Source organism: Myxine glutinosa, chromosome 5, assembly GCF_964187855.1.
Source record: "Myxine glutinosa chromosome 5, kmMyxGlut1.1, whole genome shotgun sequence".
In the NCBI taxonomy this organism is placed as follows: domain Eukaryota; kingdom Metazoa; phylum Chordata; class Myxini; order Myxiniformes; family Myxinidae; genus Myxine; species Myxine glutinosa.
Window position 1 is genome coordinate 169,901,535 of NC_136265.1, and position 13,203 is coordinate 169,914,737.

At 42.1% G+C, this 13,203-nt stretch overlaps 1 protein-coding gene across 3 annotated transcripts in view; it reads right to left on the reverse strand.

The window, feature by feature from the left end:
- Positions 1 to 13,203, reverse strand: part of LOC137426750 (serine/threonine-protein kinase D1) — a 156,918-nt gene that overhangs the window by 4,874 nt on the left and 138,841 nt on the right. For all 3 annotated transcript variants that reach the window (XM_068115588.2, XM_068115589.2, XM_068115590.2), the window contains exons 12-17: positions 12,305 to 12,377; positions 12,011 to 12,117; positions 7,798 to 7,959; positions 7,444 to 7,542; positions 1,971 to 2,238; positions 154 to 239 (exon numbers count right to left, since the gene is read on the reverse strand). In XM_068115588.2, the coding sequence (XP_067971689.1) occupies positions 154 to 239; positions 1,971 to 2,238; positions 7,444 to 7,542; positions 7,798 to 7,959; positions 12,011 to 12,117; positions 12,305 to 12,377 (795 nt within the window). The remainder of the gene's footprint in view (positions 1 to 153; positions 240 to 1,970; positions 2,239 to 7,443; positions 7,543 to 7,797; positions 7,960 to 12,010; positions 12,118 to 12,304; positions 12,378 to 13,203) is intronic.

The following is a 13,203-nucleotide window of genomic DNA, read 5'->3' on the forward strand; positions in this document are numbered from 1 at the left end:
TCCTTCTCCCCCTCACCTTGATCTCTCTCTCTCACCTTTACTCTGCTCTTGGTGTTTCCCCATTCCATTTTGTTCCCTTCCATTCTGCTCCAGCTCTTCCATGAGCCTCAATCACGTATACAAAAAAAAATCATCCAGGCCTTTACGCTTTACCTGAAGCCATGGGTGGCTCAGCGACTTGTCCACACTAAACCGTTTTCGCATCTTCACTTGCAGGAGATTGTTTATCAGGTCGATTGCTGAAAAAGGATGAAAAGGGAGTTTTTAGATGAAGAACTAAAAACTGAATTGTGTGAGAAAGCCAAACACCAGCTTCGCTCAATGCGATTGTGGGTTTTCAAAGCAAAATAAAAGTTGTGATTTCAAACATCCAGAATTCCTTGATCTGATCATTATAAAAAATTTCAGTTCACATCCTCATACGAATAACGTGCTCTTTATAAAGGACAAAATGCAACTTCAGAGGACTCTCTGGTAATATTTGTGTCAAGAGCCACATCTCGTCTATGACTAGTCCGTGAAATATGCTAGACATCATTTATGCGTCCCCGAGTCTACGCTTCGCTATGAAACACAAGGCACATTGCATGTGTTTCAATCAAATTGTATAAAACCTCAAGTAAAATGAAGAACCAGTGTTGCTTGCGAGGTGTGCCGATCTGTGTTGGCGGACAGGTAGAACAACGGATGAAATCAACAGGACGTTGATTTAAGTATGCGAACTGCCACGAGAAGCAAGGAAAAGCTGACGTTTCGGGCATTAACCCTTCGTCGGAGAGCAAAAGCAGCTTTTCGTTCTGTTGATCCCATTTTGAAACTTTAATACTGATATTCTAATCTAAACATCGTGCAATGTGCATATTATATTGCCTTTTGGCCTACCACCAGGCAAGTTTGAAGGACGAATGGTGAGATAATCAAGAGCTACCGAGGAAACAAAGGAATTGCGTCGCCATTTCTACTTTCCTTTTTCCAACAATAAAAGACTACAATCATAAAGGCACAAACATTGTTTCTTCTTCCTTGTTCCTATGCAGCACAAGGCTGCGGGGTAGCATCAATGGCTGAGGGCACGGCTGTGCTGCTGATGCAGTGCCCTCTGCTGGTTAGGGTAGGAATTTGTAATTCGTTCATGGTGCCGGCGATAGCTCGCCTTCTCTTCACGAAGGACACTGTGGGATAGTTAACGTGCTGGCAGACGGGACACATGTCATCCATCCAAGGGACGGCACACACATTGATGAATCAGCCTGCCAGTGAAACACCGCGATGACAGTTTATAGCCGAGTCAGGATTCAAACACAAGCTGGACAGCTTGGATACGAGTGTGCGCACCACTAGGCCATCATGTCAGTCCAACCAATTGTTTGAACACGTGCTAAAGATTAGGAAAACAATGCAAAAACGCTGATGGGTAACAAACCAGCAGCAAAGGTTAACAGTTATTTCTCCATTATGTCCCGTTTTATCCGAGTCCCCTCGCCTTTCAACGACTAAACCCTGACCTCTCCCTTTCAGTGTGTTTTGACATGAGTCATTCCCACCCCACATGCTCCCAGTTCCCTGGCATGCTGTTGACTCACTCCCACCCTATGCCAACCTTCGCCCTTATCTGGTGTCCGTCCTTTGCGCTGATGAAGGGTTAACGCCAGAAATGAAGGCCTCTCCTTGCTTTCCACTGTGGTTGGCACACATCAATCACCATTCTGTTGCTTCCATCCACCGTTATTGTTTGGCTAAATGTTACGCATGTTTATCTCTTAATTAGAGGGTATGTGTTGGAATATCTTATGCACTGAATCCATCTGATACGTATCAGTTTAATTTTAAATAATGCATATACTCACATATACATACAAGCTAAATGTTAGGCTTTGCTATTAACTTGCCATGTTCCAAAACTGACCCTGGACATGGATGGGCTCCCACACATCACTCAATGCCTTATGATCCTTTTGAGACAGACGTACCGTCAGGTGAAATTTCTTTCCATGGGTTTGGTGGGTACATGAAGGCGGCATTCTGGATTTGTTCTGTGATGTCCTCCTCTTCATTAAATGGAAACGTGCCGCTGAGGCTCACGTATATTACAACGCCCACGGACCACATGTCCAGGGATCGGTTGTAGCACTTGCTGAGCAGGACTTCCGGTGCAAGGTAGGCTGGTGTGCCTACCACAGAACGACGGAAGGACTTTTCGCCGATGATGCGGGCAAAGCCAAAATCACAAAGTTTCACCTGCAGAGGCACAAGTCGGCGTGATTAGGGGACAATTACAATCGGTTTGCTGCCAGCACGGTCTTCATCGGTTCGTGCAAGTTTCTTTAGGCAAGGCAAGAGCTACTCAAACACGAGTTAAGAACAAAATAAATTGATGCTGCCAACATCATACATTTTCAATTGTAGGCTCTGCGAGGATCTCACCGGACTACTATTTTGTTCAAGCATCAGAAATGACTCTTGGTAATCAGAACGTTCAACTGAATGGCCAGGCAAAAAAACAAAAACAAATTGAACTAGAATGTGCTGAAAACACCTTACCCCACACAGTATTCAAGTATATAATTCAAATGAAATAAAATAAAGATTTTAAAGGTCGTAGGAAAAATTTTTTCCAGAAGTTTAATGCTGTTGATGCAGTCTTATACACCACCATATTTAACATATGACATTAGTTATTCATGCCCGTTGCTTGTGTACTTAAAAACTAAGTTTCCTCTTTCAAATGATTTTCAATTTTGTTTGACCGACAGGCAAGCAGACAGATTAAAAAAAAAAAAAAAAAAAAGGGACCTGTGTCCGAAGGAAGTGGTTCAGTTTGGCATTTTTAATATGAAATAGGCAAAGCCCAGAAATGAATGAAACCCTTTAGAATCCTCTAGAATTACCCTTAAGAAACTTCTGGAATTACCCTGAAGAACCCTCTAGAATTAACTTTAAGCATTACCCTTCAGACCCCCTCTAGAATTACCCTGAAGAATTACCTTTTGGAACCCTTTGGAATTACCCTTAAGAAGCCTCTAGAATTACCCTTAAGAATTACCCTTAAGAAGCCTCTAGAATTACCCTTAATAATTACCCTCTAGAATCACCTTTAAAACAACAATTAAGAATGACCCTTTAGAACCCTTGAGAATTACTCTGAAGAATTACCTTTTGGAACCCTTTGGAATTACCCTTAAGAAGCCTCTAGAATTACCCTTAATAATTACCCTCTAGAATCACCTTTAAAACAACAATTAAGAATGACCCTTTAGAACCCTTGAGAATTACTCTGAAGAATTACCTTTTGGAACCCTTTGGAATTACCCTTAAGAACCCTCTAGAATTACCCTTTAGGACCCTTTAGAATTACCCTTAATAATTACCCTCTAGAACCACCTTAAGAACCACACTTAAGAATTACCCTTTAGAACCCTCGATAATTACTCTGAATAATTACCTTTTGGAACCCTTTGGAATTATCCTTTAGAACCCTCGAGAATTACCCTGAAGAATTACCTTTTGGAACCCTTTAAAATTACCCTTAAGAAACCTCTAGAATTATCCTTAATTATCCTGAAGGAATTATTCATAAGAATTACCCTTTGGAACCCTTAGAATTACTCTTTGGAACCCTTTAGAATTACTCTTTGGAACCCTTTAGAATTACCCTTAATAATTACCCTCTAGAACCACCTTAAGAACAACACTTAAGAATGACCATTTAGAACCCTCGAGAATTACCCTGAATAATTACCTTTTGGAACCCTTTAAAATTACCCTTAAGAACCCTCTAGAATTATCCTTAATTAACCTTAAGGAATTATTCTTAAGAATTACCCTTTAGAATTACCCTTTGGAACCCTTAGAATTACTCTTTGGAACCCTTTAGAATTACCCTTAAGAATTACCCTCGAGAACCACCTTTAGACCTACATTGAAGAATTACCCTTTAGAACCCTCTAAAATTACCCTGAATAATTACCTTTTGGAACCATTTAGAATTACCCTTAAGAACCCTCCACAATTACCCATAAGAATTACCTTTTGGAATCCTTTAGAATTACCCTTAAGAGCCCTCTACGATTACCCATAAGAATTACCCATTAGAATTACCCTCTATAATTAAACACTGTGGGTTATAAAGGTTCTTCTTCATTTTGATGGATGGATGGACAGATGGAAGAAACGACCAAGCGGAATATTGAAGCGGCTTCACGGCTAAAAAAATTACCCCAATCCTTTCTGCGCATGTGCAATTGGGATGTATTCAGAGCCAAAGTACTGTGTAACCCTGACATTCGTGGATTTGCCATTCACGGACCCCATGTATTCGCAGTTCATACATTGTGACCTGCTTCTACGTTTGTGGCCCTGGGTTTCGCGTATTCGCATTTTCTCGTGGGTGCAAAAAATATTTTTGATCGGGAACCGCGAGTGATTATTTAATTATACATCTGTATATAATCTTACGATTGGGCTAGCGGCTAGGGTGCCGGCTTAGGATCCAAGGATCCTGGGTTCGAATCCCGGTCGATCGCTGAATTAACGCCAGGGGGGTTGACTCAGCCTGTTATCCTTCCGAGGTCGGCTAATTTGAGTACCAGTTCACTGGTAATTCCCTGTTTGTCGTTAAAGGCGGCAAAAAGGGTTGGCGTCAGGAAGGGCATCCGGCCGTAAAACATTGCTTCAAATAGGGGACCGAAAAACAACAACAACCACGGTTCCCAAAAAAGGCCAACCCCCGCTTTGCGGGGAAAAATGGCCTCTAAAGGTGTTTTTTTTATTTATTTTATATAATCTTACGATTCCTTTAGTCAGCACACGATCTTGAGTGATTCCCAAAGCACGTCTTGATCTTGGAAATATTTGCCGTTTTAACTGCTCAGAGTTTAAGCTTGAAGGATGACACGGTATTATGTATTATCTTATGAAGATAGACGTCGAGTTTAAATTGCATTATTTTAAACGTCCTGGAATCACAGTCCTTGTGGTAGAATTTCATTTTATTTTAGATCCAAAATGAGAGTACATTTTTACTTACCATACTATGAGAACCAGCCTTGCTGATCGGCGCAACATTTGCACAATATCCTATGCAATTTAAACTCAACGTCTATCTTTGTAAGACAATACAGAATATCGTATCTTCCTTCAGGCTTGGACTGAAGCGGTTAAAACGAAAACTATTTCCAGGACCAAGATACATTTTGGGGACCACGCAAGATCGAAGCAAAATAAACGGTTCGTTTTTGATAAAATAATGTGACACTCACGGCAAAATTGTGAAATAACCTTTTGTGATGGTTTACAGTATTTTTATGCCTCCGCCGAAGAAGTCGCCGGAGGCATTATATTTTCAGGTTGTCCGTCCGGCTGTCTGTCCGTCAGTCAGTCCGTGATAGGTTTTCGTTACCGCAATAACTTGAGAATGGCTAAAGGGATCTTGGTCAAACTTGGCACAGGTATGTATAATGAGGTAATGATGAACTGATTAGATTTTAGGGTCACGACGTCAAAGCGCAAAGGTCAGAGGTCATGTCAGGTAAAAATACTGTTACCGCGACAACTTGTGAACCCAGTGATGGGATTCTGACCAAATTTGGTAAACTTATGTAGAATGATGTAAAGATGAACTGATTAGATTTTAGGGTCAAGAGGTCAAAGGTCAACGGTCTGTAATAGGTCTATAACTTGAGAACGGCTGAACTGATTCAAATCAAACTTAGTACAGGTATGTATAATGATGTAAAGATTAATTTATTAGATTTTGGGGTCATAGGTCAAAGGTCAAACAAAGTCTATAATAGGTCTATAACTTGAGAATGGCTGAAGTGATCCAATTCAAATTTGGTACGGGTATGTATAATGATGTAAAGATTAAATGATTCGAATTTGGAGTCAAGAAGTCAAAGGTTAAAGGTCAAAGTCTGTAATAGGTTTATAACTTGAGAATGGCGAAAGGGATTTAATTCAAACTTGGTACATATATGTATAATGATGTAAAGATTAAGTGATTCGATCTTGGGGGTCCCGAGGTCAAAGGCAAAGGTCAGAGGTCATGTCAGGTAATAATGTGAGGACTTGTGAACAGCTGAAGGGATTTGAATTAAAACTTGGTACAGGTATGTATAATGATGTAAACATGAACTGATTAAATTTTGGGGTCAATAGGGCAAAGATCAGAGGTCATGTCAGGCAAAAATGTTCTAACTTGGGCACAGCTGAATGGATTTAAATCAAACTTGATACAAGTATGTATAATAATGTAATAATGTGGGCGGAGGCATATCAGTCGACATGATGATGTCGAAGAGTGCCGTTCTAGTTATTTATATTTGGAAGCATTTTAATGAAATTGTAATTATGTGCTATCGTGTTCTTAAACTTAAAAAAATTTCCCCAGTGAAGCATGAACCTCCATTAACCTATCTATCCCCCTTTTCCCATTGAAACAGTGCCCCGATGTTCGCGGATTCGACTTTTGCAGAATTTTTCAGGAACGTGTCCCCCCGTGAATGTCGGGGTCTTACTGTGCTGCTAAACTCTTGGTTTGTTTTCCAATTCATGTTCAAAATATAACATTGAATTAAAATGAAGCTGTTCCTCGATCATAAGCTCACATTTCTAGACGGACGGACAGACACATACGTACAGAAGTGAACTACTTTTCGCTTCGCGCATGCGGGGTAACAAAGGTATGTTTCATTTCATTTCGGTTTATCGATATAATTACACACTGGACAAGGCAGTTCGAAGACTGAAATTTGTCAAGTTTACAATAATAAAAGTATTTCATAAAACTTACAAACGTATATTGAAATAATAATAATCATATAAAATTACATGAATCAAAATATCAAAATAAGTATAAGCAATAAAAAACATACATAATAAAACAACAATAAAAAATATAACAAATTCTACCAACAAAATAACCTAAAATAGCAGAAAACTTAAGAAGATCAACAAACATATTATGCATACAATTGATTTTATGCATCTAGAATTCTACATAACAGAATTAAGCATTTCAGTCAAAAAAGGATTTGTTGAATTATTGTGTCTTTGAGTCTTACACCGAGATAGGTCAAGATGTTGAGCATTCCTGAGTTGCATATTATATCGAGACACAGATTGTCGGGTAGGAGGAGGAATGTCACGGTGACGATCACATTTTAAAAGACCAAGACAAAAACGCAAGAGAAGCTCATTCCTGCATTCATTCAACAACTGTAAACCAAAATGACAAAGTTGTTGCGCATAGGACTGAATAGAAGGGTACGCAATAAAACGGAGTGCACCCTTCTGGAGTCGTTCAATCTCATCGCTCTGAGCCCTTGTAATGCCAGAACCCCACACGGGCACACCAAACTCCAGCAAAGGGCGAATGTACACTTTGTATATTTCAACAAGATCGGGGGCACTCACATGGTATGTCACCTTAAAGCAGCAAAATACCTGCGGAAAAGGGTCTGATGATGCCAAGAGGACATTTTCTGGTTTGAGGTCACAGTGGACAATGTTCTTGAAATGCAGATGACGTAATGCAATCAAAATCTAGAGGAAAAACAAAAAATACCAGCAATATGGTATACTCTACAATTTTCAAAAAATGGTCTGTTTATCTGTTTAATTATTTATTTAATCATTCATTTATTTGTCGCTAAAGCTAACAAAGAAGCTTGCACATATTACCTTTGACAATATATAAATTACGAGTGAATGAGATATCAAACCAGGGGTTGGAAGCTTACAAGAGGCCAAAAAACCCAAAGCAGAACAACTCAGAGAACAAGCCCCAGAGACCCTCACCTGTGAGACGAGGAACTTCGTGATGCGCTCAGGCAGCCGACCTTTTTCACTTGACAGGATCATTTCAAGCATATCACCATGGAGTTTCTCCATGACAACAAAGACACGTTCCGGTGTCTCGAAGACACTCTCCAAATAAACAACGCCGGGGTGATGCAAAGTCTACAACAGGGGCCAATGTGAGTTGGGATGCTTAAAACAAATTATGACCTCAATACGCCGCTTTATAAAATATATGGTATCCATGTTCATACACAAAAAAATAACCTTATTCATCATAATAAAATACAGTTTTGTATTCCCCTTTAAACAGATAACTAACATATTGATGCTGAGATTCAATGTTTAAAATCCCATACATTGCACATTAATTTGTCGACTCTCTCCTCATATCGTTGATGTCGCCTAATGTGTTTGTTCTACATTTCATACATGTACAAGCTTCTCCATAAACTTTGAAAACTACAAGAAACAAAGAAGGTACGTCCTCTACCACTTCTTTACTGATCTTGCACCCTTTGCCCCTTCCATGCTTGGTCACCTCCCCTCCCCAGGTTTCTGCAGGATGCATGGGGTCTTCTAGTAACTTAGCAAGGTCATGAATCCATCATCGCAGTTGACATAAAATCCTTCCTTTTCTCCAACAGCCTAATCTCAGATAATCAAATCGGATTCAGACCTGGTCACTCTACCTTGGACATGCTACTTATACTCACCCAACAATGATTGGAGGCCCTCAATGTTAGACATGAAATCAGGGCCGTCACTCTAGACATATCTCGAGTTTTTGATTCAGTCTGGCATCCTGCTTTGTTCTGGTGTTGGTGTTGGTGTTGGGTGTTGGTGTTGGTGTTGGGCTAGCGGCTAGGGTGCCGGCTTAGGATCCTAGGATCCTGGGTTCGAATCCCGGTCGATCGCTGAATTAACGCCAGGGGGGTTGACTCAGCCTGTCATCCTTCCGAGGTCGGCTAATTTGAGTACCAGTTCACTGGTAATTCCCTGTTTGTCGTTAAGGGCGGCAAAAAGGGTTGGCGTCAGGAAGGGCATCCGGCCGTAAAACATTGCTTCAAAAAGGGGACCGAAAAACAACAACAACCACGGTTCCCGAAAAAGGCCAACCCCCGCTTTGCGGGGAGAAATGGCCTCTAAAGGTGGTTTTTTATCCTGCTTTGTTCTCCAAACCGTCTGCCAATGGAATCCAAGGCCAACTCCACTCTTGAATAACTGACCTCCTCCACTCTCGTAGCCAACGTCTGGCTCTCAATGGAAATGCTTCTTCTCCTCTCCTTGTTAAGGCTCGAATACCCCGAGACAGTGTTCTGGGCGCAGTCCTAATCCTGACCGTCATCAATGATCTCCCTGACTCTGAAAAATCCCCTTTATCGATTTGCTGATGACTCCACCCTCTGCCATGGCATCCCTTGTTTTCAGACAGGCAGGCAGCAGCCTCACCCCTCACTTCAGACGTTGAAAAAAAAGCACAAGCTGTTTAAACACTTGGAATAGGTTTTTCATTCCTGACTGTAACCAAGGCAAGATAGAGAGTAACCCAGTTTTAGGACCGGCAGAGAAGATAACTGAGAAGGAAGTTGAGGAAGCGATAAAAGCAATGAAGGGTAGAAAAGCGGGAGGGCCGACGGGAGTTGTGGGAGATATGGTGAAGGCAGCAGGAAGTTGGGGTGTGAAGAGAATGACAGAGATCTGTAATCTGGTGGTGAAAGAAGGCCGCATTCCAGTGGATTGGGAACTGAGTACCCTCGTCCCTCTATACAAGGGGAAAGGTGACCCTCTGGAGTGTGGCTCGTACCGAGCGATAAAGTTATTGGAGCATGGAATGAAGGTATTGGAAAGGGTGTTGGAGAGGAGGATAAGGAAGAAAGTGAAGATCGACGAAATGCAGTTTGGATTCATGCCAGGAAGAGGAACGACAGACGCACTTTTCATTGTGAGGCAGTTGCAGGAGAAGTACATGGAGAAGAGGAAGAAGTTGTTTCTTGGGTTTGTTGATCTGGAGAAAGCATTCGATCGGGTTCCACGCAAAGTATTGACATGGGCATTGAGGAAGTTAGGAGTGGAGGAATGGTTGATCAGAGTAGTGATGGCAATGTACAAAACAGCGCGCACAGCTGTAAGGACGAAGAACGGGAACAGTGGTGAGTTTGAGGTGAAGGTGGGAGTGCATCAGGGGTCGGTACTAAGTCCACTACTATTTGTAGCTGTGATGGAGGTGCTGGCTCAGAACGTAAAGGAGGGTTTACCGTGGGAGTTGTTGTATGCAGATGATCTGGTGTTGATTGCGGAAAGTATGGATGGACTGAAGGAAAAGATGAACACGTGGAAGGAATGTATGGAGACAAAAGGTCTGAAGGTGAATATCGGAAAGACGAAGGTGATGGCAAGGGGTAAAGCATGTGGTGAGGTGGAAAGAACTGGGAAATGGCCCTGTGCTGTGTGTAGGAAGGGTGTCGGAGTGAACTCCATTCAGTGTACAATGTGCGCTGAGTGGGTTCATCAAAAATGTAGTGGTCTGAGAGGGTCATTAACCAGTGTGGCAGCTACATTCAAATGTAAGGTGTGCACAGAGGGAGCTGCAGATGGAGGAAATGTTGAGTTGGATCTTGGAGACGGCGTGAAGCTGGAAGGTGTGAAAACATTTTGCTACCTCGGAGACATGCTGAATGGAGAAGGTGGATCAGACTCGGCAACGGTTGCTCGAGTGAGATGTGCATGGAAGAAGTTTCGGGAATTGAGTGGCGTGCTGATGATGAGGGGAGTGTCGTTGAAGCTGAAGGGAAAGGTGTATGCTGCATGTGTGAGAAGTGTTATGATTTATGGGAGCGAGACATGGGTAATGAACGTAGAGCAGCAACGAAGGTTGGAAAGGGTGGAAATACGAATGGTTCTTCGGATGTGCGGAGTATCGTTGAGAGAGAGGAAGACAAATGATGAATTGCAAAAGATGATGGGAATAGAGCCTGTGATTGATGCTGTGAAGAGGAACAGGTTGAGATGGTTTGGTCATGTGTTGAGGAAGGATGAAAGTGACTGGTTGAGAAGAGTGATGGAAATGAATGTAGAAGGAAGTAGAGGACGGGGAAGACCGAGAAAGACTTGGCTAAAGATGGTGGAAGAAGAAATGCGGGCAAGGGGGTTAACAAGGAGAGATGCAGAAAATAGGGCAAAATGGAGAAGATTGTCATGGGGACCGCAAGGCTAACCCCCGCTCTAGCAGGGAAAATGGCCTTTAAAATGCATGTTGTTGTTATTCCTGACAAATGTCACTATGCCTCTCCGAAAGGACCGTCTGGCAAACCCCCCTATCTGCTTTCATAACAATCCTCTTGAGGAAGTTCAGTCATTCCAATTCCTGGGTCTCACGATCAGCCGTGATCTTTCTTGGGCAAACCACATTTCAAAGTTGGCCTCCAAAGTCAGCCGTCGACTGAACATCCTCCGTCATACAAAGTCCTTCCTTGACACACCTGAACTTATATCCACATACAAAGCTTCAATCCCCAGCTTGATGGAGTATTGCTGTCCCATCTAGGCTGGCGTCCTTGCCTCACACCTTGCTCAGCTTGATGCCATGGAGAGAAAGGCCTTCAAAATCTTTGGGATCTCCATGACGAAGCGTCTAGGCCTGACTTTTATATTACAGGCAGGTTGATGGGCTTTCTGTATTGTACCGCCTTCTTTTTGGTCTTGCACCCTCTGTCCTCTCTTGGCTGTGTCCCTCCCAGGTTTTTGGAGGGTGGACATGGCATGCCAGTCACCTATTTCTTGTTAAACTCCCAAAATCTGGGCTCTCCTCTTACCTCCACTCATTTGTTCCTCTTTTGTCACGCCAGTGGAACCAACTTCCCCAGTATGTTCAATCCCTTTGTCCCACCCCAGGCCTATACAATAATTTATAATCGCAACAGGCAATAAGTAAATCCACATCCTTCTGCCTTGCTTATGTACCGTACATATAATTTACAGAACAATCAGTAATATTGCCTCATATTGCAACAATTTTGACTGAACAAAGATGGCCACACACCACAAGCAGCTGTACAAGCTGTGCGATAAAAAGATAAAATTATGATCTGAGCACAGTATTTATGCAACATGATTTAGGTGGTGTAACGATCCAATGTCTGTGTATAAAACTCCTTTTAACAACTTGGTACATTCTGGCAAACAGATTTTCATCAAAAAGACATGATCGCACCTGCAATATGGCAACCTCGTTTCTGAGCTGGCTTTCTTCCTTGGTCGGAAATCGAAGCTTATCGATTATTTTTATTGCCACATCTCGTCCGCTCTTGCGATGTGTACCTGCGGTGTAGATCGAGGTCAATCGTTTGTAATATTTGTTTCCTCTGTACCACTGCGGGAATGTACTTCTGCTTACGATCACGGGCCACGACATGCAAACCGTTTTCATTTGATACAAAATCTTCGGCAGAGTATTGCTTCGATTACTATCAACCGCCTGTGCCGGAGCGTCAACATTCTCACTCGCCTCCATAAACGACTCCAAACTGCCCAGCACCGAGAACTTCTTCGAGGAAAATCTGGTAAAAGCTGCTAATGTCCTGCAAGAGAAAGGTACGAAAAAGTGAATCCTCATCGTTTAAAAGTCCTCAAACCAAAGAAACAATCCTCGGGTATATGAAAGGAAAATTTGAAACCAACCAGATCACTTAGCACTCAATCAAACAAAGGAAATGAAAAATAATTAAACCACAAGCCTGCGGTGTCAAATGCCAGGCATTTTATGATGCAATGACATTAAATCAATACCCGAGCTGACCGATCAATACAAAAATCCCAAAATCAATTCCAATAATCAATACGTTTTATTCTACAACGTAGTAACTGTCGGTAAAAACCGATATACAGGTAGGGCCTATTTCCCTCGGAGGAATCCCCTCATGATTTGCCCGAATCAAAATCTCAATGCCGACGAGATCTGAACCTATGCTCCGCAATACTAAAGACTGTTCCCAATGGTGTTCTTTAAAAATTAAGCACAAATCCCCACCACATCATTGATACCAAAAACAAACTGTCATCACATTATTTTTAAAACTATGGGCTGTCGTCGCAACCCCAGCATCGCGTCTGTCTCTCATGGATTCTGTGGCATCTAAAGCTCTCAAAATTATCGGAATCTCCTGTGATGAGGCTGAAGCACATGATCTGTTGCTCTCAGATCGCAAGCAGGTTGGTTGTCTCTCCATTTTCTTCCGTCTATTCTCTAACATCGCTCCCTCCACTCTCTCAGCCCCCTGATCCCCCTTCAGAAACTCCAGGATGCCCATGTTCTTCCAGTGACTCCCTCATGGTTAAACTTCCAAAATCTAGGAAGACTGCGTACTTCAACTAATTTGTTCCTCACTTTTCCCGTCTTCTGTCTCT